Source organism: Monodelphis domestica, chromosome 6 (assembly GCF_027887165.1).
Source record: "Monodelphis domestica isolate mMonDom1 chromosome 6, mMonDom1.pri, whole genome shotgun sequence".
Lineage (NCBI taxonomy): Eukaryota > Metazoa > Chordata > Mammalia > Didelphimorphia > Didelphidae > Monodelphis > Monodelphis domestica.
Window position 1 is genome coordinate 295,922,453 of NC_077232.1, and position 27,553 is coordinate 295,950,005.

At 49.0% G+C, this 27,553-nt stretch overlaps 1 protein-coding gene across 1 annotated transcript in view; it reads right to left on the reverse strand.

The window, feature by feature from the left end:
* Positions 1 to 202: 202 nt before the first annotated feature.
* MFHAS1 (multifunctional ROCO family signaling regulator 1) overlaps positions 203 to 27,553 on the reverse strand; it is a 44,824-nt gene continuing 17,473 nt past the window's right edge. The window contains 2 exon segments of the mRNA XM_056803470.1: positions 203 to 3,188; positions 4,430 to 4,556. Of these exon segments, the coding sequence (XP_056659448.1) occupies positions 3,155 to 3,188; positions 4,430 to 4,556 (161 nt within the window). The 3' untranslated portion in view covers positions 203 to 3,154.

A 27,553-nucleotide genomic window follows, 5' to 3' on the forward strand; every position in this document is an offset into this window, starting at 1 on the left:
CTTTGCTACTTAAGAATTAAAAAAAACAACCCCAACCCCAAACTTTCTTATTTAATGTGATCAGAAAGAATGAATGACTTAGAGGGAGAGTGGCAAGAGAGATGGGAAAATGGAGCTGACAGGAAAACCAAAAGATAGCAATAAAACTTATTTTTTTTTTAAAGTAAGGATGAAATGACCACACTGCCAACACACAAGAGGGTTTATTTCCTTTTCCTTTTATTTAAATTTTCCAGGGCAAGAATTATTTTTAAATTCTTCCCCAGTAGGACAATTTGACAGTCAACTTCAATTACATCTCACAAACTCTAGCATGAGAAAACCCATCGGAGAGTCCACCAAGCCAACAACCCCAGTCCTTACTCAGCCTTCAGAGAGTTCATCACACAACACATAGGTCAGGTGTGAACGGCGCCCAGGAAGCGTCTTTTTCAAGAGGGGTCAGACATATCTGGACAGCACAGTCCCGGCAGAAGCCTGGACGCTGCTCAGTGCTTGAATGGAAACTGTCCCTGCGCAGAGGGCCCTGGGAGAGTCAGGAGAAGGGGCTGCTAGGCGGGGAGAGCCCCTCTTGTGCTTTGTGGAGCTTCACCACTCCATAGGCTTGAAATGCAGATACAGCCTCACCCGGCCGCCGGGCCGTCTTCCCCAGCATGGAAAGAGGCCCCGGAGCTCCCTGCATAGATGGCAAACGTTCCTGCGTGGCAGAACGTGCTCCCAGGACATCGGGTCTCCGCTTCTGGCCCTTCCCCTGCTCAGATGTTCTCCTGAGAGTTCCTTGAGAGTGCAGGTCACAGGGCGCACAGGACACATTCAAAACCACCATGAGAGCATGGGCGTCCGGGTGCCCCGACCGGCTCCTCCAACGGCGAGGCCTCAGTTGTCTTCTGGGAGCCCAGACACACTATCTACAACAGACTCTGCACCGTTCATGCCGAGATAAAGGAGAGAGACCTCTATGCATAGATATGGATACCCACACCAGAGCGTCCCGCCTGCCTGCCAGCTTGGATCCGTCAGAGCCCACTTACGCTGTACACACACACACACACACACACACAGAACTGGGACAGAACCTCGCACTGGAGCAATCTAGCGGATTCAAGTATTTAAGAGTGGGAGAGAGAGGGAGAAGCCGATCCGCCGGCTGGCTCTCGTGGCTGGGAACATCTCTGCTCCCTGAGGCATGCCCGTCACAGAGATGCTCTACTTGGAAGTGTCACTGGCATTCATGGAGCTGCATTTCCAGCTGGCCTCCTCCCGCTCCTCTTCCTTCCCCAGGATGCCCGTGGCCCCATCGCAGGGAAGAGCTAGGCCCCCTGCCCCTTGGATCTCATGGAACTTGGCCTCTGTCCCTGGAGGGGCTCTAGGGTGCCCAGCTAACTGCGGGAGGACACCCTTGTGAAATCTCCTCATAACCTCCAGGGACTGCTGTTCCCTGGCAGGAGGACCCAAACGGGGCTCTTCGCAGGCCCGAGCTCCCCTCCTCATTTTCAGAGGCCTCTGGGTGTACGCTTGTGCCGGTGACTGGTGGCTCCTGAGAAGTCCTAGATTGATGGTTAAGACGAACTCTCTTTGGGGGCCCCTAGGAGCCTATTTGGGGGCTGTAAGGTTGCTCAGGCCGCTTCTTTGGGCAGTGATGGGGGCAGGTCTTTAGCTGAGGTGGGTCCATCCTTCCCCGGGTACACTCCTCCTCTTCCTGGCGAATGCCCACCTCAGTGAGTGAATGAACAGTCGGGAGAGATGGGGCCCTACAGGCAGACTTCCTGTGCCATTGGCTAGCCTGAGGAAGCCAGCCTTTCACTTGACCCTGACCTGCAGGAAGAATTTCAGCGCTTATAGGTCGGTGTCCTCCAGCTGCTGAAACTTTGGGATCTGGGGCTTAATCTGTAGGAAGGATTTTTGTTTTCATCAGGTGGCACCTTCTGTTCATAGCCTGTCCTGCCTCCATGAGGGCTTCTGAGGGATGCTGGGCTCTCAAAGGCTGTGCCCATAGAAAGTCGACTCTGGAAGGGCCTCTACTTAAGCTGGAGGGTCTGCTAAGTCCAGGCTGAGGACCCACTGCATGGAGAAGCTGCCTGAGGATGAAGCAACTCATAAAGACCCTTAAGGGAGGGGTGGGGTGGGGGTCTGGCCAGCTCTCAGGAAGCTCTGGTTACCAAGGGGAGATGGGCTGTCTGCTTTATGCTTAGCCTGCAAAATGGCGGCAGGAAGGGGGACAGATGGCCCACTAGGGCCCAAGGATCCCTACTCTCTAATTCCATGATGATAGACTAGCAGCAAAGAATGAACAGAATGAACCTTGAATCCCACATAAACCACCATGGCTGCACATGTGAGCATGAGCGTGTTTGCATGTGAGGGATGAGAAAACCAGGAAGTCAAGAGAAAGAAAGAGACCCCAACCCATGAAAGAAAACAAGAAACCAGCCCCAGATTGGCACGGTTCTCATGCAGAATATTGCACCCAGTGTGAACTAATTCTAGAAGCTTTCCACTGTAGAAATTTAAATGTATTTTCATATTATAAAAATAAAGATAAACATATACATATTTTACACTGGTCGTCACTCTGCAGCAGCAATGAGCTTCAGGCAAGGGTCTCTCTTTCCCATGGAACAGAATTGACTTTTAGAGTCTCTGATCCAGCCATCTGGACAGCAGCTATGGCTTATGTGTGCACAGAAAACAAAATCCCTGAGTGGCCATTTCGCCTTCCCTTCCTTCCTTCCTTCCTTCCTTCCTTCCTTCCTTCCTTCCTTCCTTCCTTCCTTCCTTCCTTCCTTCCTTCTTTCTGCTTTCCCCCTTTCCTCTTCAAGTAGCTCTTCCTTGGTGGATCACAGTTCTGAGGTTCAGATTGTAAAATGTTTGCTCCAGAGTCTCTTCCCTTCCTTCCTTCCTTCCTTCCTTCCTTCCTTCCTTCCTTCCTTCCTTCCTTCCTTCCTTCCTTCCTTCCTCCCTCTCCCCAATCTCCTTCCTCCCAGCTCCATTTCCAAGGGCTCTTGGTTGTCAGTTCCATTCCCTGGAAGTACCTTCCCCATTGGTCCGTGCTGGGAGGCCAGCAAAGGCTCCATCCCCTCGTGGCCAGCCAAGCCTGCCCAGAAGGCTTCGGCGCTGTCTTCCTCTTTGGGGCACCTCCTAGCCCCACCTGCCATTACTGATTTCTGTGCTTTTCGCCAACATTCTTCCTGTGAATGACAGAGAGGGTAGGAGGGAGAGAGGGAAGATGCTGTTAGGAAGAGTGAGAGTTGAAGAGAGCATTTCTGGCTCAGGGAATGAGTAGAACCAGTGGGGTCCTCTGGCCATAAAACAGGGGGCTCAGGGAGAACTACCCTCCTCTAAGACTTCATTTTCTAACCTGGAAAACGGGGAGAATAACAATAGCTAATATTTATGTAGTACCAGAAGGTTTGTAAAAAGCTTTACCTGTATTAACTCATTTGATCTTCACAATAACCCTGTGAGATGAAAACACATGATTTATCGCTTGCTTATTTGGGTATATGTTTGGGGGATTTGGTTTTATAAGATTATTCACTTACAAAAATGAATAATATGGAAATAAAAAACCAATAACCTTGCAAGCTAAGTGCTATTATCATAACCCCAGTTTTACAGATGAGGCAGACACAGATTAAGTGACTTGTCTGGAGATACGTGGCTAGTGTCTGAGGGAGGATTTGAACTCAGGGTCTTTTTTCTTGACTGCAAGTCAAGTCAAGTGACCCTCTGGTCACTACATAATAACACTTGGGTCTGCTAGGTGGTGTGGTGGAGTCAGGAAGACCTGAGTATGAAATCCACCTCAGATACTTAGTGCTCTCTCTGGGTCTCAGTTTATGCATCTGTCAAATGGGGATAATAAGAGCCCTGACCCCCTAAGGCGGTTGTGGGGATTGAATGGGGCCATCTTTGTAAAAGTGTCCAGCACAAGGCCTGGCACAAACTGGGCGCTTAATCAATGCTTCTTCCTCCCTCCCTCCCTCCCTCTCCCCCTCCTTAGACCTGCATTGCTGAGTTCAGAGCACATTGCTTGGAGAGGGACAATGGCAGGGAGCCTGGTTGTGGGGAGATCTGGATGTCTCAGAAAGGCAGTCAAATTTTGGGAAAAAATGTTTTTGAAATGACAATAATAATAATAATGATAGCCAGCACTTACATAGCACTTTTAAAAAACCCTTAGTTTCCTTCTTAGAGTCAATACTATGTATTGGTTCTAGAACAGAAGAGAGGTAAGGGCTAGGCCATGGGGGTTAAGTGACTTGCCCAGGGTCACACAGCTGGGAAGTGTCTAAGGCCAGATTTGAACCTAGGACCTCCTGTCTCTAGGCCTTTCCACTGAGCCACCCAGCTGGCCCCTATATGGCACTTTTAAGAGAGACCTCCAGGGGCAAATGATGCTCGGGAGGTGGGATCTGTTGGAGCTCACTTGGAACAGGGGCTGATCACGGTGGGCGTGGGGGGGTAGACCAAGGCCACGTTCACTCGCTCGCTGCCATTTTTGGGGCAGATGATCTCGGTGACACCCTCTGGCCTGGGCTGACTCAGCAACTCCCCTGCAGGAGAGAAGAGAGAAAAGGGTTTGGTGAAACTTGGGAGAAACAGAGTAGCGGGACAGAGTGTATGTATGTGTTGGGGGGAGGTGTAGGGAGGTCTGGCCAGGGTCAGAGCCCAAGCCAGCATCCAGGCACTCAGCCATAGCCCCCATCCCATTGCCTCCCTGCAAGGACTCCTTGGCATGGAAGCCAGTGGCTGGGGCTTCCTCTCCTCTTCCTTCTCCTTTTTTCTCCTCTCTCCTTCTCTTTCTTCTGTTTTCCTCCTCCCTTTTTTCTTCTTCTCTTCTTTCTCCTTTTCCACCTCCTCCTTTTTCTTCTCTTTTCTTCCTTTTCCTCTTCCACCTCTTCACTGCAGTGAGAGGACCAGCTTTCCCTGCCCAAGCCTGCTTCAGCCACTATGACCACTGATCAAGACTGCCAAAGAAATGGGCAATCCAGGAAGGCCAGGCCTGGTCAGCTCAGGACCCAAGAGTCTACAAGGAGAGGTGGAAATCTCATCATGAAGCAACCAACAAAGGACTGTGCCAGGAGCCATCAAAGACCATGCTGTTTGACACAGTCCTCATGGAAACCGGGGACTGCAAAGCAGCCCCCAGGAAGGATGGAAATACCCACTGAAACACCCTCCCCAAGTGACTTTCCTTATTAACATCCCCTTATTATTGGAATTATTCTTACTTAGCCCCAGGAAAAATAGATGAGAGCAATATGCTTCCAGGGTTAATACAGATGTCCCACTCTGTCCCCCCAGGATATTACCAGGAGATCCCACTTACAAAATTAAACCTAAGGATTCTTATATACCCACTTAGATAGGACCCTCTTTTCTAGGCATAAAAACTTCTGGCAAATCTGTGCTTTGAATTTCCTAATCTATATCTGGGTCATGTTGATTCTACCCTCTGATCCTGCACTTAGCAACAATGTTTTGTTGACTATCTCCCTAGGCTTTCTGTCTGTTGTTAGGTTCCATGGAAACATGTATGTTGAGAATGAAACTGTGTGCCAAGTAGATGTGTGATCATGAGGGTATAAAATAAAGCCAGGCCTCAGTCAAGGAGGAGCAATTTATCTTGTGAAACCTGTGCTGCGGGTTGAATGCGAAAGCTGTGTCCCATCCATCATTCTGCCGACACCATCCCACCTCCAAGACTCCATCCCCTGTGGGAGGTTGGCTCACCCCACAGCAGGACTGGACCCACTGGGCATTTTCTGACATGATGACAGGGACCTTGGAAATCATGTGCAAAGAAGCCAATGCCCAGAAAGGAGAAGAGACAGGCACAAAGCCACACAGGTAGTATGTGGAACTCAGGACCTGACATTAGACCTATTGTCAATTCTTATATTGAAGGGAAACCAAAATAACCCATCCACAAAATCCTTCTCCAGTCCTTCCCTGGTCTCTACAGCTTTGCCCAGGGGCCACAAAACAGAAGACACTATGAGCTGATGATCTACCTTTGTGGAGGGAGTTTCCTCCTCTGGGAGTCCCCTCTGCCAATCACTTTATAGTCCCAGACCCCATAAAAGCTGAGAGAGACACAATGGTACTCAGTGCTGAGGACACAGGGCAAAACAAAACATCAGACCTTGGCCTCAAAGAACTTCCATTATGGTGGGATTACCTTGGGGACATAGAAAAGTAACTGTAAGATCACTGGAGGAAGGAGAGAGAAATGACACCTGGAAGGATATTGATATTGATAAAGGTAGATAGACAGAGATACATACATAGATCTAGACCTAGAAACAGAGATACATAGACAGAGATATCTGAGGCTCTTCTGCAGAGAGATGATAACTGAACCCATGGCAACAGGTGAGGCCACCAGGTGAGAGAATGGAGAGAGTAGAGAAGGGGATCCAGGGCAGAGGCTGGAGGATCACACATGGTTAGGGGATGGCGAGCCAGGAAAAAAGACCAAGGAGGTCAGATAGGTGGCAGGAGAACCAGCAGGAATCTCAGAGGGTGGATTATCCAGGAGGAGAGTGATCTACAGATGTGAAGGCTGCAGAGAGGACAAAAAGGATGAGGTCTCATCAGATTTGGCAACCAAGAGGCTAATGGAAACTTTGGGACAGTTTCAGCTGAATAATGGGGTCTGAAATCAGGATAGAGAATTTAGAAAGGGATGAAAGGAAGGGAAGTTTGAAATCAGCAAACATGAATTATATATTCTGAGAGACTGAAGTTTAAGTAAACTACAACTAGGCAATATGGTAGAGTAAGGTAGAGAGCAAGCATCGGAGCCAAGAAGAGCTGGGTTCAAGGTTTGGATCTGACATATCCTGGCTGGGTGATCGTGGGTAAGTTACTCACCTCTCAGTGCTAAACTACTTTGGTAAAGGGACCTTCCTCCTCTGGGGTTCCCTATGCCAATGGAATTATGGCTCCACTCTTTTATCTCCCATCTATCTACAATGTTCCCTGGATCCCACCAGACTAATAACCCTGGGATATCCACAAAGGAGATGAGGGTGGTCTATTCTTGAGCAAGCCTTGCTGCTCTGTCCTTTTCAAGCTATTTGCCAACCATCCCTTTAAAAGACCTGGACTTTTTGCCAGGAATCAAAAGATCTCTGCCCCAGAGTTGGCAGATTCCATTTTCTACCTTTTCTGAAAATCAGGCCACCCTTGCCCTTCTCCAATCCTGTGATACCTCTCCTATTTCCCAGTCATTCAAAGATCATTGATAGGGGTTCAGCAACCACAGCTCATGATTCCCTGAGCACCCTCGTCTGGCCTCAATGACGTGAGCTCACCAATGGCAGCCAAGTGCTCTTACAATCTCCCTACTTATCCTGGCTTTCACCTCTCCATTAGCCATTTTTGTTCTGTCTTTTCAAGCACAAAGACCATTCTCCAGGGCAGAGAAATCAGAGTAATTGCTTGACAGCTCTGCCTTCTCTCCATCTTCCATTATCACCATCCCATCCCTGCCATCAGCAGTGCTATCTCTTCTTTGGCTTTCCTCTTTTCCCAATATCGCTTACAATTCGATCTGCCCTTGCCCCCTTTGTTGTCCTTAGCTTCCCTGGCAGCCTCTGCTCCTTCTGAGTATTAACACAGTTGACATCATGCCTGCAGGACTGTACCGGGCTCCTTCGCCTATCTTCCCTGGCTTCCACATTCTTTTTTTTTTTTTAAACCCTTATCTTCCATCTTGGAATCAATACTGTGAATTGGTTCCAAGGCAGAAGAGTGGTAAGAGCTAGGCAATGGAGGTTAAGTGACTTGCCCAGGGTCACACAACTGGGAAGTGTCTGAGGCCAGGTTTGAACCCAGGACCTCCTGGCTCTGAGCCTGGCTCTCAATCCACTGAGCCACCCAGCTGCCCCCTCCACATTCTGTTCTGTACATACATACTTTACATCTGAGCTGGCTGGGGAGCTCCCTTTGCATCCACATTGACCTCTACAGACAACTCTTCCTCTTCTCTCCTCACCTGAATTTAGCTAGTGTTTATAAGCACTTTAAAACTGGAAAAGCACATTATATGCCTGTGTGTATATGCATTTATTTATATATTATTATTAATTACATTAATGAATAATCAATAAAAACAATAATATAAATAAATATTAATATCAATTCGATTTCTATATAGAATCTTCATTTGATTTTCTGATTTTTATTCTTCATAGCTTACCATTCTTCCAGGCTGACTTCCCAGATAGAATTGTATCTCAGAGAATCCCACTTGTGCGTTTCCTAAATGAACCCTTTGAAGTCTTCTCTCTGTGTGTCTATTCCTCTCCTCTCTCAGGAGGCCCAAGTCAGTGGCTATTGGATTGAATGGAAGCTCCTCCTCGAGGAGAGGGGCATTGTAATCTGTTTTTCTCTGTGTTCCCAATCGGGGGGCACTGCCTGCTGTGGGACCAGGATTTCATGAATGCTAGAGGTCCCCATCCTCGCTGGGAACCCCCTGGACCCATGTCTTTTTGTCAGTGAGGAGAAGCAGAGCAGGATGCTCCTCTCACTGGTTTCTTCACCTTTTGAAGGGCAGATCCAGAAATGAGCAAGTAGTTCTGCTTGGAACTTGGGAGCTGAGGGGAAAAGAGCATGCTCTAGCATAAGAGAGTCTGGATAAATCAAGTCCTCCATCACCATGCAATTGTGATTCTGGCCCTCGTCTCGTCCCTTGGGACCTGGCTCCCTCCTGCCCAGGCGGGCTCTGATGACAATATCTCTAGATACGAGAGAGAAGAGCTCCTGTGCAGGGGGAAAGCACTCAGGATACAGGGGAATTTACAGGAGACAAAGTCGAGGGAAAGACTCATCAATGGGACCTAGGGCAAGTCCTTCTCCTCTCCCCATCTGTAGAATGCCTTGGAGCTGTGATGCTAGAATTCAACATGAAACAAAAACTCATCTGAGGGAATAAAATGGAAATCCCTGAATTGAAGGGAGGTGCTGCCACCCTGGTCTCTGTCTCTTCTCACAGACTGTCTTGGCCCTGCCTCTCCTTGTCCTCTCTGGCCATGGTTCTTCTCTTATGCACAGACACTGCACAGCCCTTCCCGGGAGAAGATGGCGGGCACAGCCATTGCTGATTGGATGACGACTCACACTCACTCATTTGACTTATGATGATGCTGGGGAAAATAAACTAGTGAGAGCATTTGGCTTGGGCCAGGATGGGAGGGTGCGGAGCGTCAAGGAAAGGATGCTGGATTGGGAGCTCCAAGCTCCAAGTTCTGCCTCTAAGTGGCATGTGACCTTGGGATGACTCAGGTGACTTGGCCTTCCCTCAGTCCCCTGTGAAGGCTGGATGAGCTCTGAGTGCCCGGGAGCCCTAAATCTATGCGCCTACGATGAAGTCTGAGCAGGCGCCAGTTGTCTTGGGGGAAAGGAAGAGTGGTTCTTCCATGGCCTCCCCAACTTTTGCTAGGCAGGGCATACGGCTCTCTGGGAATGGGGATGGAGGGAAAGCCAATCAGGAAGATTTGGAATGCCTGGCAAGTGATACGGGGCGGCAGGACACCCCAGGAAAAAGGGTTCCAGTGTGAAGAGGCCACCTTCTGCCTGGCTCTGAGGGCTGGAGCACCTCTGGTGATGTACATTACTGACGCTCCAGGAAGTAAGGTAGACAAATATGGCGGGCTGCCTGGAAGTGGTAGTTGAGAGATGTCTGGGGAGTGACATGGTAGGGAGAAGAGGAAGGTGGCCTGGGGCCTCATCTCTGGAAGGCTTTGCATTCAGGGGGAAAGGAGTCTGGTTTCCAGGCACTGGGCCCATGGGGGTGGGTGTGAGGTCTTTCCAGAACCAGGAGCAGCCATGGGGGGACAGAGGCCAGCTATCTCCCCCCATTGGAATGGGCGCTCCTCCCGAGTCTCTGGCACTTGGGGCTGTGCCTGCATCCCGTAGGTGCTCAGCAAACACTGTTCCCTTGAGTCTGGAGAGACGGTGTAGGAACCACTGTTGGTCCCTTGGGAGCCAGTGCTGGAGGGGTGAAGGTCAGTGCATGCTCCTTGCAGGCAATTCTGCTCTGTTGGACTAGCTGGGGTCGGGACCCTCCTGCTTGAACTTCCCCCAGGCCCCACCGGGCTCCCACACGGCTGACCCCACAGGGTAACCCCCGTTTGAGTGAGCTGGTGTCCCAGCCCTCAGCTGCCTCATGAGCCCCCCCTCCCCCCAGCCTCTGCAGCCTGACACTTGGCTGTGTTTTACTATGGAGGGTTTATATAAATACAAACCCACCCAAGAAAGGAAAACTATTTCCCTTTTTTCTGTCCTGGAGAAAGTCCCAGCCGCCTTGGCCAGGGATCAGACACGCTTCCTGGATCAAAGGGGGCCCAGCGCCATTGGAGGGGGGAGCCAGCTCCCAGCCTCCAGGGCCGGGCAGGAGGATGAGCCGTTCTTTGCTCTGTGGCCCGGGTGGAGGGTCTGGGGAAGGCCTCACTCCTTATTTGGAGAGCGCAGCAGCCCAGGCTTTCGGGAAGGCCACAGCTGCCGAGATGCACTCCCGTGGACAAACCTTCTGAGCCCAGCTCTGGGAGCCTCGGCCCAGACTCCTTCTTGGGATGAGCTGGGGAGCAGGGCCTCCCCTGCTGGGGCCTGAAGGGCCTGGACAACCCTTGTGGATAGTCAGGAAGGCGGGGTGTAGCTTTGGCAAGCTGGGGAAGAAAGACTCAAGGAGGACCCTGAGCTTCTAGGGGAGGAGGATGCTGCCACCAGGCAGGCATCTAGGCTTGCCTGATCTCCCGGGATTCCCAAGAGTCAATAGCAATGACGACAGACATTCTGGAGAACTTCCTCAAAACCTGGACCATCCATGATCTCATCTGAGCCTCCAAGGGCAGGTGTGACAGGCCCACAAGGTCCATTTTACAGGCGCTGAAACGGAGGCTCAAGAAATGAAGGAACTTAGCTAGGGTCCCGTAGCTAGGCGCTAGAGGAGGGATTGGAACTTAGACCTTCCTGATGCCAAGCCCACCTTGTTCCTCTCCGCCTGCCATGCTCCCAGGAGACAGAGAGGAACAGAGTGGGAAAGGGACTTGCCTTGCCTCTGAGTACCAGAGTCTCCAGATCCAGGTCCAGAGTTCTTTGGGCCTTCCAGAAGAACGGAGGCCGCATGAGGCCTGACAGTGGCCCTTCCTGCAAGATCCCCCGCACCGCCTCTGCACCCCCAGGGTCCCGGAGGGGAGCCAGCTAGGCTGGATGGAGTCCATCTAGGCCAGCAGAATTGATTCCTGAAGGGTCATGATGAACACAAGAGGAACCTCTGCTCTGCCCTGTGAGATGGCCTCTCCAGAGCTAACGTGTCATCCTGTCTTCAGAGTCCCAGCGACATCTTCAGGGTCATCAAGGAGGGACTGGAGTGGCCCGATGGGAAGTCCAGAGGGGGTTCCATGTCCATGATGAGACTTCATAGAAGGGCTTCAAGCCCCCATGGCGGTGCTCCCAGGACAGGAAGTTAGCTCCTCAAAAGCAGCCCACTGGCATCCAGGTCAAGAAGTCATCAGGTCGCTGGGGCAGCCGCAAAGGACTCTGGGAGAGACGGGCTGGGCGACACGTGGATGGGGCAGGGGCAGCTCGACTACACGGCGCTCCTGAGATCCTCACTCCAACGTGTCTAGAAGATGAGGCGTTTTGGGGCCCGCTCCCTGACGGCTCCTGGGGAGTAATGCCAGCAAGGAGTAAGGGGTGGTGGGCAGCTGAGAGCCGCTGGCTGCTGGCCCACTTCCCCCGCATCTCCTTGGGGAGATTCTGAGACTTCATCCCAGGCGATTTCCATTTTATAGACCAGAAGAAGGGGGCACCCAAGTGGCGTGGTGGAAGAACTAGTGGTGTGACCCTGAGCAAGTCACTTAGCCGTGTTTGCTCCAGTTTCCTCACCTATAAAATGCACTGGAAAACCCTTCCAATATCTTAGCCAAGAACCCCCCTCCCCCCATATTGGGTCATGAAGAATCAGATCGGACCAAAAATGAGTACATCAAAGCAAAGGAGGGGGCAGCCTGGGACGGTGAATCCTTTCTGGGCCTCCCCTTCCCGGCAGTGTCAAATGAAGGCCCCTCTCTGGCAGCCCTCACACTGAGGGACGCTGGACACGCTGTATCCCCTCGCAGTGCAGAGCAGCTAGGACGCTAGGAGACGCATCCCAGGCCAATCATTAATCCCTCTTCATTAATCAGTCTGATTTTCTACAACTCACGGGACGCATGGTTTGTTTTCTAAGCCTAAAAAACACCCAACTGGTCAGCAATGTTTAAATTATCCCATTGGGATTATAAAAGGATTTGGCCTATCTCCAGCAAGCCCTCACGAAACCCCAGGCATGTGAAGAATTTAGCAGATCTCATGCAAGTTCCCGCTCCAGTCCCTGGAGAAAGTCTGCTCATATTAACCCCGTGCAGGCAAGCAAATGGTCACTTGCGAAATAGGCCCCGGGGCCCAAGTCCTCTTACTGCTTAGGAAGGTTTTGTGAAAACATTATTATCTGAGAATCGCAGGCTGCACAATTGAAAGGTCCTTGGAGATGATCCAGGTCGCCTCTTTCATTTGGCAGATAAGGAAACTGAGGCTGAGGGAGAAGAGCCTACATACAGTTAATAAGTATCAAAGGCTCCCACTTCACAACACTCTTCAGAAACTTCTCATTGCTTTCATTTGCTATCATTAACGAACCAGAGCTTATGTTGCCTATGATAAAATTTAAAAAATAAAACGGGGGGGTAGAGTCAAGATGATAGAGAAGGTACACAGACCCATTGGGTTTCTACCAAGTCACCCTCCAGAAAACTATGCTAGAAGGCCTCAGAATGTGTTCTGGAGCAGCATAAGTCACAAAAAGGCAAGATAAAGTAAAATTTCAGTCTGAAACAATGAAGAAGGCTGGCACGAAGGATTTAGTGCACCTGGGTGAAGGTGGACCCCAAAGAGGTTGCCAGGGCAGGCCCCACTGCCCCATAGGGCCCCAGGAGTGCTCATCCATGGGAAGGGGGCATCAGGCAACTGTTTAGAAGGCAATTGCAGGGTTCTCTTTGCTGGCAGTCTTGGGGGAAGGTTTCAGTGGGAGAGGAGGAGCACCAGCATACACAGTGCTTGTGGGCACAAGGGAGCTCCAAGGGGTAAAGAGTGCTGGGGGTTACTCACAGATCAGAGCACAGGTCAAGAGAGTATTAAACAGAGACCTCTCCTCACATCAAACCACCTTGGAAGAACTGAAAGCAAATAAATCCTCAGAACCAGTTCTGAAGACAGCTGCACAAAGAACCTGGAGAAGTCTAGAAAATGAGCAAAGAAAGAAACAAGCAAACATAAAAAGAAACTCAACATATTAACATATAACATTATAATATTAACATATAATACTCAAGTTATTTGGGTGAGAGAGAAGACCAAAGCACAAATTCAGAAGAAGACAACAAAGTCAATATTGCTGTATCAAAGGCCTCCAAGAAAAATATGAATTGCCTTCAAGCCCCAAAAGAATTAATGGAGGAGCTCAAAAAGGACTTTAAAAATAAAATAAGAGAGATAGAATAAACATTGGGAAAAGAAATGAGAGTGATAGAGGAAAAACATGAAAAAGGAGTCCACAGCTTGGTAAAGGAAGCATAAAAAATACTGGAGAAATGAATACTTAAAAAAAAACAGACTAGGCCAATTGGTAAAAGAGGCACAAAAATCCAATGAAAAGAATTCCTTACAAGGCAGAATTTATCAAATGGAAAAAAGATATTAAAAAATGCACTGAAGAATAGAACTTCTTAAAAGGCAGAATTGGTCATATAGAAGAAGAGGTACAAAAATCTACTGAGGAAAAGAACTCTTTACAAAGTAGAACTGGCCACATGGAAAAGGAGGTACAAAAGCTCACTCAAGAAAATAATTTCTTAAAAATCAAAACTGGGCAAGTTGAAGTTAATGACTCCATGAGACATCAAGAAACAATCAAAGTGAAAAGAATAAAAACAAATAGAAAAAAAGGTGAAATAATTCATTGGGAAAACAACTGAACTAGAAAATAAATCCATTAGAGCTAATCTAAGAACTATTGGAGTACCTGAAAGCCACAATAAAAAAAAAGAGCTCAGACTTATCTTTAAAGAAATTAACAAGGAAAACAATCCTGCTATTCTAGAACCAGAGGGCAAAATAGAAATGGAAGGAATTCACCAATCACCTCCTGAAAGTGATCTCCAAAGAATAACTCCCAGGAAGATTATAGCCCAATTCTAGAACTCCCAGATCAAGGAGAAACTATTGCAAACAGTCAAAAAGAAACAATTAAAATATCGTGGAGCCACATCAGTATGACAAATGTTTAGCAGCTTCTACAATAAAGGATCAGAGGACATGGAATATGATATTCCAGAGGACAAAGGAACTAGGAATTCAACCAAGAATCACTTAACCAGCAAAAGTGAGCATAATCCTTCAGGGAAAAAATGGGTATTCAACGAAATAGAGAACTTTCAAAATTCTTGTTGAAAAGACCAGAGCTGAATGAAAAATTTGACTCTCAAATGCAAGAGTAAAAAGAAGCTGAAAATGGTGGACAAGAAAGAGAAATCAAAAGACACTGAATAAGATTAAAACTGCGTACATCTCCTACATGGGGAGATGATTCTTATAACTCCAAAGAATTTTATCATTAGGGCAGTTGGAAGGAATATACATAGATAGATGGGAATGGTGTGAGTTGAATGTTATGGGATGATAGGAAAAAATAAAATTAAGGCATGAAAAAGAGAAATGTATTGGGAGGAGAGGGAAAGGGAAAATAGAATCAAGTAAATTATTGTACATAAAAGAGGCACGAAAGAGCTTTTACAATGGAGGAGAAGATGGGGGCAGTGGGGAGAAGAGCATGTGAACCTTCCTTTCATCAGAATTGGCTCAATGAGGGAAGAACATACACAATCAGTTGGGCACAGGAATTTATCTTACCCTACATGAAAGTGGGGGGGGGGGAAGGAGATAAGAGTAGGGGAGTAGGTCTGATTGAAAAAAGGGAAATTGGGGGAAGTGGAGTTCAGAAACTAAACAGAGGGAAATAGAATGGAAAATAATATATGGTAGTCATAATGGTGCAAAATTTTTTACAAGTCTCTCTAATAAAAGCCTCATTTCTTAAATAAATATAGAAATGAACCAAATGTATAAGAATACAAGTCATTCCCCAATTGATAAATGGGCAAAGGATATGAATAGGCAGTTCTCAGATAAAGTAATTAAAGCTCTCTATAGTTGTGCAAAAAATGCTCTAAATCACTATTAATTAGAGAAATTAAAGCAACTAAAAAGTATCACCTCATAGCTATCAGATTGGTTAGTTTGACAGAAAAGGAAAATGACAAAATTTGGAGGGAATATGGGAAAACTGAAACACTAATGCCCTGTTGGGGGAGTTGTGAGCTGATTCAATCATTCTAGAGAACAGTAAAGACCTGTGTTAAAAGGGCTAAAAAAATAGTGCGTACCCTTTGACTCAGCAATACTATTACTAGGTTTGTATCCCAAAGAGATAAAACCCCAAACCAGAAAACAAAAAACAAAAAGATGAAGGACTATGTACAAAAATAGTTAAAGTAACTCTTTTTAGGGCGGCAAAGATTTGGAAATTATGACGATGTCCGTCCATTGGAGAATGGTGTAAGAAGTTGTGATAGATGATTGTTATGGAATACTATGGTACTGTAAGAAATGACAAGCAAGAGGAGCTCAGAAAAACCTGGGAAGATTTCCACAAATGGAAGCAGAGTGAAATAAGCAGAACCAGGAGAACAGTGTACAGTGACAAGAATACTGTTCCATGAACAATGGTGAACAACTCAGACACAATGATCCGGAACTATCCCAAAGGGCTCATAATAAAAAATGTCACCTGCTTCCAGAGAAAAAGAATGGATAGAGTCTGAATCCAGACCAAAGCAAACTTTGTTCCCTTTTTCTTCATTTTTAAGAATTCGAGTTTTCCTCCACAAATGGATTAACATGGGAAAATGTTTTACATGATGGCAAAGGTAGAATTGTTATGAGATTGCTTACCATCTCAAAGCGCGGTGGGAGGGAGAGAGAGAATTCAAGACGCAATATTCTTTGGAAAATGTTGGACACTGCTTTGATAGGGAATTGGGGAAAAAGGAAAATAAAATAAATAAATAAATATAAGCTAAAATGAAATAAAAAATGAAACCCCTGGCCAAAGAACTTTTGAACTCTAGCTTTTTACTTCCCCTGATGCAGACCAGGATTTCCAGAGGGCACTAATTATGTAGTAGACAGACGAATGCCTGCTCCAGCAGGGAGGACAGGGCAGGCACCGAAGAGTAAGGACAACAAAAATCATTTCCGTTCTTCCTCAGTAAAGCGAGGGGGTGGACCCAACGGTCCCTGGATTCCTGTTCTAAAACACCCCAGGCCTGTGAAAAAGTCTGAATTAGCAAAACTCTGCAACAAGAGACAACCCATGAGATAAAAGCATCTTCCAAGTAGGGCAGAGAGAGGCGGAGTCTGCCCTCCAGGAGTCGCCGAGATGATCTGGTCCAAGACCCTTTGACAGATGAGGGAACAGGGGCCTGGGAGGGTAAAGGAATGGCATCAAGGTAATGATAGGGAACGTTTTTATAGTGTTTTAAGGTTTGCAGAGGGCTTTACAAACAGGATCTGATTTGATTCTTACCATAATCCTGGGAGGTAAATGCTGGCTCATCCCCATTTTATAGATGCGCACCCTGGGGCTGAGAAGTTTCAGTGACTGCCTTGGCTCACCCGGGAAGTAAATCGCAGAGGAGAGATTTGAACTCAGAATCTGGGGCTCTCTCCAGCACACCACCCTGCCTCCTGAAGTTGACAATGATGATGTGTAAGGTCTGGGAGTTTTAGGGGACCACAGACTTCTCATGAGGCACTAGGATGACCCAGCTGCCTGGGACAAGTAGGCACTGGCCTGGCTCACCTCCTGGGGACCGTGGGGAGAGGACTGCAGGAGGTTAGGAGTCAGGGGGTCTAGGTCACCCTGGCATGAGAGGGACCAGAAGCCAGGAGAGCTGCCAGGAGAGCCACCTAGGAATCAGGGATCTAGGAAAACAGTCCTGCCTCAGTGGCATGAACCTGCACCGCCCCAGAGCCGAGTCGGCTCTCCCTCCCCATGGCAGGGGGCTTCGGGAAGGGGCTCTGAGCCCCCAGCCAGGAGGACTGAGGGTGAATGCCCACTTGGGAGCTTGCCCCCTTCCCCTCCTGGTACTCTCTGACGATGAGGATGATGAGTGCCTAAAAGAGCTTTCCTAAAAGAGTCCCTGGCAGGAAGTCAGGACTAAAATTAGGATTAAAATCTCCTTTTTGGCAGAGGAGGAAGTAAGGCCAGTGCCTTGCCCATGGTTCCCGACCGCCCCCCAGGGGATCCAGATCCCCTCTGCCCTTGATGGTTTTTTATGAGACCACCAATGACAATGGAACACAATTCGTAGCATTTATGAATATTGATACGCCCCCCACTCCCTCCAGGCTTGGGGTTGCTGGGCAGGCTCCTAGTTAAAAATTAAAAAGCATTTCTGTGCCCTGGAAGTATCTGGCTGAAGGGCTGGCACTCAGGGGGCTCTGCCAGGAGGAGGCTCTGTGGCTTCCTGGGGTGGGGTGGGGGCCGGCCCAGACCCCAGATGGGGGCGGGGGAAGGGTGGCTCTCCTCTGCTGCCTGCGGGCCAGGAGACACAAGTGGACCTTGGGGGGGGGGCCTGGAGAGTTAATTTTAGGCCGTTTGTTGGCTGCTGAGGACGTGCAGTTCCCAGGGCTGGGCCTGGCCCTTCTGGGGCTTGTTTCAAAGAAACCTCAGCAGGTTCCTGCTGCCCACGGCTGGAAGCTGCTTCTCCACCAAGTCCCAAGCTTTGATTCCTGTGGATTCATTTCCTGGGCATGCTGTGAGCCTGGCCAGCTTGGAGCCTTTCTATACCCCAGTGACACGGATGTATGGGGGGAGGGGGGGTCCTGAAAAGGCTCAGCTTGGCTGGGACCCTGCAAGCTTTGTGCCGCTAGAACTGGGGCAGGGGCTGCCCGCCGACCGAGGTCCCCAGAGAGCACTGTCCCCCCAAGGCATCGGCCTACCCTTCCTGGGAGGAGCCAGAGGACAGGGAGGACCAACAAGGGAGGCCGTCGGGGCAGGACGGAATCCCAGAGGCCATCCTCTTGGGCCCGTTCCTTTGCTTCCTCGGGTTCCAGAGGCTTGCACTGCAAACTGGGGATGTGGCTTCAGGCGCAGGAGGCTCTGGTGGCCTCTGCGGGGAGGAGCCGTCTCTGAAGGACACACAAGCATCCCTCCTGATGGGGGTCCCCTCTGTGAGTGACCGGCCAGGCCACAGTGAGCCAACATGCAACTTTCCCAACTCAAGGAGAGCCCTGACCTTGCCTGAAGAAGGGCCTTCCCCGACCCCAGCAAGATGCAGTTAGAGAAGGAGCAGAAGCTGCCCTGTCTCTGCGCCTGGGGCCAGCCAAGGAGAAGCCACCACTCCAATCATTTCTGCATCGGAATCAGAGAGACGGCATGGCCCTGACCACTGGGGAGGACAGCCACTGGCCGCTCGGGCTTCTCCACTAGGGACAACCCTGACCCGCCTAATTAAAACAGAACTGCATGGAAGCGTGCCATTGTCCAGAAGACAACTCCTGCACCTGGCTAGAGTGGAAAGTGACGCCATTATTAAAAATCCCCACAGAAATGATCAGAAAGAGGGCGACTGAGGCAGAAGTGTGGGTCAGCAAAAACACTTCACACAACTGAGGCTGGACCGACAGCAGGCTCTGTTTTGTAAAGGAAAAAACCATGTCCCTGTTAATTGGGGCATTCCGGAAAGAGGACTCTGGGAAAAGTTGATGCTAATGAAAATGATTAAAAAACTGAAAACGATAAAAAAAAGAGCTTCTGGCAAATGGGGGCAGGCCTGGAGTGGAGGGACATAACGGACCAGTGTTGCCGTGAAAGTAATGATGGCTTCAGAAGTCTGGGAAGACGTGGAAGGACAGATACGAAGAGACGGGAGGAGGACTAGGACAGTTTACGTGAAGCCACCAACCATGATGGAGAAAAATGACCCTGAGGGGTCCCGGGTCACAGCAGCAAACAATAAGCTTCCAAAGTGTCATGAGTGAGGAAGCCTGGCTCCCACCGGCCTGGAGCGATGGAAGGGACTCTTGGCACCTGGTCCCCAGAGAAGGGGAAATTAGTGACTGTTTAGGGCATCCATTGGTGCATCTAAAAAAATGCCCAACAAGTGCAGAATGGACAACAATAAGCGGAGCGGTTTCGCTAGTACCCTTCCAAGTTTAGTGACTTTTTTTGGAGCCTGGATCTCCCTGTCTGGGGCATGCTGGGAGTGTTGGGGCCACTCACAGGGCTCAGCACTCGCCATTTAGGTGTCCCACACCCGTCTGGCTGCTGAGCGGCAGCCACCCACCAGGCTTAGCTCCCTGGGGAGCAGGAATTATAGAGGTGAGTGTCCATGCCCTTCAAAAAGAGCCAGCAGCCATACCCTTTGGCACAGAGATCTCATATCCAGGTAGCTGCCTTATGTGGCTCAGTGGACAGAGCTCTGGGTCTGGAGTCAGGAAGATCCTCCACTATGACCTTGGCCTATGGGCAAGCCACCTAACCTTTGTTTGCCTCAGTTTCCTCCTCTTTAAAAACGGGATCACCATAGCCCCCAATTCCCAAGGTGGTGTGAGGACCAAATACAGTCATATCTAGAAATGCTTTGCAGTGCCTGGCCCATAGGGAGAGCTCTACAAATGTTAGCTCTGATGATGATGATTTATTGTAGTACTTTTGATGATAGCTAAGCACTGGAAACAAAGTGGATGCCCATGCTGAACAAATGGTGGTACATGAAAGCCACGGAATGTCCCTGTGCCTGGCCAGTGGGTGGGCATTCCCCACGGCATGGTATTGCCAGTCAACAGCTTGGTTAGCCTTCCTAAATTGCCATATTCCCCCCCTCTTTCATTTTATTCTTCAATTCTGAGGAGGCATAAAAAAGAGAGGAGGAGAGGAAGGACAGAGCATCCTTGAAGCCTTTGAGAAATGCATGGCAAACAGATCTGGGCCATTTGGAGGGAGGCACAGAGTGCTGGGACAGCTTTGAGACTCAAGCTGGGGGTCAGGGAGGTTTGTAGCTTTGGACAGTCTTCTTTTCCTGCTCTTCCTTTGTTTATGGAAATGTTTGACTTTATCAGGTTCGGGGTAACAAGAGGGAAAAAGGGAAAAAGAAATAAAACACTAAGAAATGAATGCAGGGCTCAGGATTCCCCTTAGATCATGCTGTGGACCAGTTGGCAGAAAAGGGTCCACACCTTACTTCTGGTCTGCTGGGATCCAACAATGCATTGTCACGAGGGGCTTAAGGCCACCATTTTAATTTATTTTAAGAAAAATAAACTTTTTATCTTTTGTTTTTGTCTCACCGTTTCCCAATGATTCTCAAGCTACTTCCTCCTACAGAACTGGTCCTTAGAACAAAGAGGGGAACCTCCCCCCAGTTCATCAAAAAATCTGCCATTGTATGATGTATGCCACACCCATAGTCTCCCTCCACCCTCACCATTTAGTTTTAAAGAAGAAATGAAATGTTTAAAGGCAGAACTAAAGGTCTCTAATCATGTCCCTCCTCTGACACATAGGCTGTAATGTGGGGCAAGTCCCTGGACATCTCAGGGGTCAAGGCAGCTCTCCAGGATTCAGTCATCCCAAAAGTGTCAGTCTAAACCGGCTGAGGGAGTTTTCTCTCTCAGAAGCTCCTTAGACCAGTGACATAAGAGGTGTGGTTCCCATCCCTGTCCATAAATAAAGCATGAGGTTGGGTACCCAGAAGGCTTGGGGCCTTGCATCTTTAAGCAAGAAAAACCGAAGGGCAAACTGTGGAATCAGGGCTCCAACTCAGGGTCAGCATGACTAAAGGGATGGGAAGCTGTCTAGACATATCCTTTCCACATGTCACTGGCTTGGGAGCTGAGTGGGGGAGAAAGTTAACATTGGCCAAGCAAAGTTTTAGAAAGAGAAGAGAAGAACCCACCACCCATCACAGTGAGACCAAAGTGCTCTCTCTGTCTCTCTCTGTCCTCCCCCCTTTAGTTTCATCTCCTGTGAACCCAGGAAGCTGGAATAAATGTCTTAAAAATCAGAAGTGCAGTGCATACTGCTGGGTTTGTACCCCAAAGAGAGAATAAGGAAAAAGACTTGTACAAGAATATTCATAGCTGCACTCGTTGTGGTGGCCAAAAATTGGAAAATGAGGGGATGCCCTTCAATTGGGGAATGGCTGAACACATTGTGGTATATGTTGGTGATGGAATATTATTGTGCTAAAAGGAATAATAAAGTGGAGGAATTCCATGGAGACTGGAATGACCTCCAGGAACTGATGCAGAGTGAAAGGAGCAGCACCAGGAGAACACTGTGCACAGAGACTGATACACTGTGGTACAATCGAATGTAATGGACTTCTCCATTAGTGGCAATGCAGTGATCCAGGACAATTCTGAGGGACTCATGAGAAAGAACCCTATCCACATTCAGAGGAAACACCGTGGGAGTAAAAACACTGCTTGAGTACATGGGTCGAGGGTATATGTTTGGAGATGTACACTCTAAATGATCATCCTAGTGCAAACATCAACAACATGGAAAAGACACATAATACCCTGGGGAATTGTGCGTCAGCTATGGGAAGGGTGGGGGTAGGGGAGGGAGGAATAGAATATGATTCTTCTAACCAAGAAATAATGTTTGAAATTGACCAAATAAAGAAAAAAGAAAAAAAGTACCATGCACACAGCAGGTGCATCATGAAGGTTTTTGTGAAACTCTAACTGAATTCAACCAATGTTATCAAGTTGCAGAGATGATCAGTGCTGGTCTCAGCCCTGGAGGAGTCTCCCTTCCATGAGGGAGACCTGAGAAGGGCAGGAGTAAGTGTGCCAAGGGGTATAGAGTAGCTGGGGCAGGACTGTTCAGTCTCACTGCGCCCCAGCTCTGGGTCTTCTTGTTCTTGGTGATTTTCTACCAGAAGAGAAGATGTGGGTCGTAGGCATAAGGAAACCTTTTTCTGGCATTTCATACAGGCAGACATTTTATTAAGTGCTGCTTGGAGACAGAGGCTGGGTTCTGGGGGACCCTCATGCAGCCCTCAGTTTAGCCTTGGGGGAATAAGCTCATCTCCCTTAGATGGAGACTTCTGGGAGATTACCCCTCACTTAAAAGGGACAAAGCGGCCACAAAAGAGAGGAAGGATCTGGGCACACTGGGTGTGGGGCCAACAAATACTAGCTGATGGAGTACAGCACAGCTCTGCTTCTAAACCAGCATCAGGGAAAAGAAACTGTTATCATCAGTTACTCTTCGTGGCAGCATTAAAATCATTTCCCAAAGGACAAGGGAAAAGTGATCTGCCCCACATGGGAACCAAGGCAGAACAGGAGAAACTAAAAATCCATGTGAAAGGCCTTGGTTCTCAGAAGCTTTTGGAAAACCTGGGGCAGAGGAAGGGAGGCAGGGAAAGGTGAAACCCTTGTTTAAGGTCTTGAACCTTGGGAAGGGTGGATGGAGGAACAAAGTCTCCAGAGGTCTTTGCTTGTATGTCCTGTCCTGAATGGACAGGCCTGACTGTGCCTGAGGGACTGACCTCTGTCCCTTCCCTTCCTCACCTACCATGGACCAAGAAACAATTTAACCAAGCTAAGTGCCCCAAATAGAAACAAATCCCGGAAGCTTCTGGGACAATGTCACACATAGGCGGTGGCGCAGGGAAAACAGGAAGTCCTGGTGTCTCAGAGGGAACAAATATTTTCTAGCCTAAGGCTAGAACCCTTGGGTTTGCACATCTTCTGAACATACTGGCATAAGTCTGGGCAGTGTAGACCCCTGGGTCTCATTGCTGGAATTCCAAATCTCTGGTAGAGCTGCTGCTCTCTGCAGAACCTCCCATGTAAGTCACCCTAAAGGTTGTAAGCTAAGCCACCCCAGGAAGGTGCCAGGGGTTATGGAGACCAGGGGGCCACATGACTGAATTAGAGCTGGCATTTAAAAAGTGGCATAAGGCCCTTTACATTTGTTAATTCATCAGATCCTCACAACCACCCTGGGAGATCAGGACTTTCTGATCCCTATTTTACAGATGAAGAAATGGAGGCAAACCACCGTGAAATGACTTGCCGGAGTCACCTGGGCAGTAAGTGGCAGAGGCATGATTTGAACGCGGGTCTTCCTGACTCCAAGTCCCATGCTCTCTTCACTGTGCCACTTGGATGCTGCAAAGAAAAAAGTGCAACATGTCCCTACCTGGGAGGTCTCCCTCCGTTAGACTGTAAGTCCCTCCAGGGCAGGGTCTATATTGGCATCCACAGCACTTCGTGCAGCCTCTGGAGTGTAGAACAGCAGCTGGCATACGATATGATAAAAGCATTTACCGCCTCTCCCTTTGTTCCTTCCCTTAGCAGGCTTGGACACCCACACCCACAAGGCCGAGAAATGGAAAGGCTTTTGTTGTTTTCTCTGCAGAAATAAAGGGACTGCGGGCGGGGCCACCATCCTAAAAAGGGCCCAGCTCAAGGGTGGGTCTAATGCCACGCCCACAGGAGCCTTTGGGTAATCCCATAAAATAAGGAGCCTTGGGGAAGGACAAACAGAGCAGAGGAGGAAGTGAGGGATGGATGGGGAAGAGAAGGGACATTTGCACAGCCAGAGTCCCACCTCTACAAGGATGTGGCGCTGGTAAAAATGATCTGGTACTTGGTTTTGAAAAAGAGCGGGTTCCCCGAAAAGTGAAACCCCAATATACGGGCGTCTGATCAGCCTCAGATCGTAAACCGCGGGGAAGGAATCCAAGCATCCATCAAACTGGGGGGGGAAAGCGGTTTGCTGAAAAGGGGGACTCCATCCATATCTCGCCCCATTCATTCCAATCAATCCCAAATGGAACAAAGGCTTAGACATAAAAGAATCGGTCATTAAACGTCACACGCTCCAGTCTGAAGGGACGCGACCGACCGTGTGCAAACAAAGGGAAGGGACAAGTCAGCCTGGGCTTCATGGAGGGGATGGCCCTTGCACTGAGTCCTGAAGGAAGAGAAACTGACTTAGAATCCATACTGTGTATTGGCTCCAAGGCAGAAGAGAGGTAAGGGCTAGGCCATGGGGGTCAAGTGACTTGCCCAGGGTCACACAGCTGGGAAGTGTCTGAGGCCACATTTGCACCCAGGACCTCCTGTCTCTAGGCCTGGCTCTCCATCCACTGAGTCACCCAGCTGCTCCCTTAGAGGATTCTGAGAGGCAGACGTGAAGGGCCTGCAAGGGGAAAAGATGGGAGATGGGAGGGTCAGTTCAAGAAATGGCTCCAAGTCCAGGTTGGCTGCCATTCAGAGTACGTGATGAAGAGGAATATGGAATGGAGCTTAAAAAGTCAGCTGAAACCATGAGAGCTTCCCATTCTGCAGAAATGATTGTCTGGTCATTTCCAATCCTGGCCAGGAAGGCCAGGGGATGCTTTCCGGGCCCTGATCTTACGAGTCCTTGGGCACATAGCTCTCATGCATAGAGCCCTTTCTCACCCCCCACCCCCCAGTAGGAGACAGAATGGAAAACAGCCCATTGGGGGGACTGGGAAAGGGATGCTGCAAGCTGGGGTTGCTGGCCAAGAATTATGGGTCCATGCTACTGCAGAGCACAACCCAAAGGCTGCCATCACAGGAACTGTGAGAGGCGCAATCCGAGGATAGCTCAGCTCAGCCTCATGTGAGTTTTCTGCAGATATTTTTGGAGCAGGTGCTCAGAGCAGCAGGACAGGCACTGGGCTGGCTGACCCAGATTCTAGACTCAGCCTGCCCCTCGTTTATGAGTGGGGAGACCTCAGGGGTTCACCACTTCTCAGCCTCAGTTCACTCCTCCGGAATTGAAAGGGCAGGGCTAAATGGCTCTTTCTGCTCAAATTCAGCTTATTTCTCCAAATCTTTTAGCTTCTACAAGGTGGAACTTGGGTTGAGCCCTGAGTATCTCAAGATCAAAACGAAACGTTCCCTGCCTTAGAAGGAGCTCAAGTGCACTGACTACCACGAGGAGGCCCTTAGACAAGCTTTCCAACAGCTGTGATGAATACTGGGCAAATCATGACTCCATTAGCCTCTAGAAGTCATTGCATTTCCTTATCCTATATACTGAAGAGGGGGAGGGGGGAATGGGAGAATGGGGTGAAAACCCAAGGTGGGGGACACCAGCTCCAGAGACAAATGGGAGGAATGTGGGCAGACCTAGGCTTCAGGACTAGAGGGAGGGAAGGAGATGGAGGAGAGAGGAGGGAGAGAGAAAGGGAAAGAGAGTGGAGAGAGGGACAAGAGGGAAGAGAGAGAAAAGGGGAAAGAGTGGAGAAAGAGAGGGAAGAGGGAGAGAAGGGGAAAGAGAGTGGAGAGAGGGACAAGAGGGAAGAGAGAAAAGGGGAAAGAGTGGAGAAAGAGAGGGAAGAGGGAGAGAAGGGGAAAGAGTGGAGAAAGAGAGGGAAGAGGGAAGAGAGAGAAAAGGGGAAAGAGTGGAGAAAGAGAGGGAAGAGGGAGAGAAGGAGAAAGAGTGGAGAAAGAGAGGGAAGAGGGAGAGAAGGGGAAAGAGTGGAGAAAGAGAGGGAAGAGGGAGAGAAGGAGAAAGAGTGGAGAAAGAGAGGGAAGAGGGAGAGAAGGGGAAAGAGTGGAGAAAGAGAGGGAAGAGGGAAGAGAGAGAAAAGGGGAAAGAGTGGAGAGAGGGAAGAGGGAGAGAAGGAGAAAGAGTGGAGAAAGAGAGGGAAGAGGGAGAGGAGGGGAAAGAGTGGAGAAAGAGAGGGAAGAGGGAAGAGAGAGAAAAGGGGAAAGAGTGGAGAGAGGGAAGAGGGAGAGAAGGAGAAAGAGTGGAGAAAGAGAGGGAAGAGGGAGAGAAGGGGAAAGAGAGTGGAGAGAGGGACAAGAAGGAAGAGAAAAAAGGGGAAAGAGTGGAGAAAGAGAGGGAAGAGGGAAGAGAGAGAAAAGGAGAAAGAGTGGAGAAAGAGAGGGAAGAGGGAGAGAAGGGGAAAGAGAGTGGAGAGAGGGACAAAAGGGAAGAGAGAGAGAGAAGGGTTTTGACTAGGAAGGTTAGTTTGGCTTCCTGTGTGGAAGATGGATTGGAAAAGCAGGGAGTCTAGTTAATTATTACAATATTATAATTATCTAGTGGGGGAGAGAACCTGACCTGGAGGTGGGGAGGGGGCTTCTATGTGAAGTGACAAGCCTTGGCCACTGATTGGATGGATAGGGGTGAGGGAGAGGGAAAGCAAAGATGAATCTAAGTTTGCCATCCTGGGCATCTTGGTGAATGTCAGTGACCACAGAAATAAGGAAGTCTAGAAAAGGGGTAGGTTTTGGGGGTAGTGAATGGTGTGAGAGGCATTCAGGATAACATCCTACTGAATGTGGTTGGCTTTTCCTAGGACTTTGATAGGGAGAGGAAGGAGAAATATAGGGATGCTAGCTTGGGGGAGGCAGTATCAAGGACACGGAAACTTAAGCAGGCTTTAATCTACTGGGTACAGAGCCAAGAGTAGACAAGGGGAGGTTGAAGCTGAGACACAGAGGGAGAGAGAAGAGGAGACGCTTGGTGGCCCAGGTGGAGAAGACAGTCTTGCCCAGAAAGGCCGGCCTTAAAGGCAGTCTTCCTTAGAGGCCAAAGCAAGGACAAGAATGTACATGTGGAGGGATAGGAGGTGGGGGGAGCAGGGAGCCATGGTTTTTGAAGTAAAGTCATTGGCTGAGAGAAATGGGAAGAATTAGACATCTGGGATTTGCAAAGAGAGAAGAGAACATCATCAGGAGGCTGACTGAGAATCCTGGTGGGAAGAATGAAAGGGTTACCACGCAGTGGTGAGGACCCTGCAGAGGAGACCGAACATGGATTGGTAGTGGACCTGTCAGCACATTCCTGGTACGTCTTCCATATCATTAGGTTTCAGGCAGCAGAATGACCCAGGGCTAAGGTTTGGCACAGTGTGAATAGCAGCAGGAAAAGGGGCTCAGGGGCTGTAGAAGGGTGTAGAGTTGAACTGGTTCACCAAAGGGAGGAAGATGAGGCTGGGGCAGGGGCCAAAGCTGGAGAAAGAGGCTGGGGATGGAAGTAATAAAGGTCCATGGGATGATAAAGGATGACTAAGGAATGGCCTGGAAGGGTAAGGCAGAGGGAGAAAGGGAAGGACAGGAATAGGTTATTAGAGTGGGGAATTTGGCACTTTGGGGGACAGTAGGAGGCCAGGACTAAAACACTTATTTTCTTATACTTTCAGTATACATGTAATTGTCCAAAGACCAAAACTTATTTTAAAGTAGAAGCAGTCTTATTGTTTAAGTCCAGGCATGACATATCTGTCAGAGACTGGAATAGAGATAGAGGTCACAGGGAACTGAGAAAGTTGGGGAACTGGGTGGCCCAGTGAATAGAGAGCTTCACCTGCAGTTGGGAAGACCCAAGTTCAAATCTAACCTCAGATACTCACTAGTTATGTGATCCTGGTCAAGT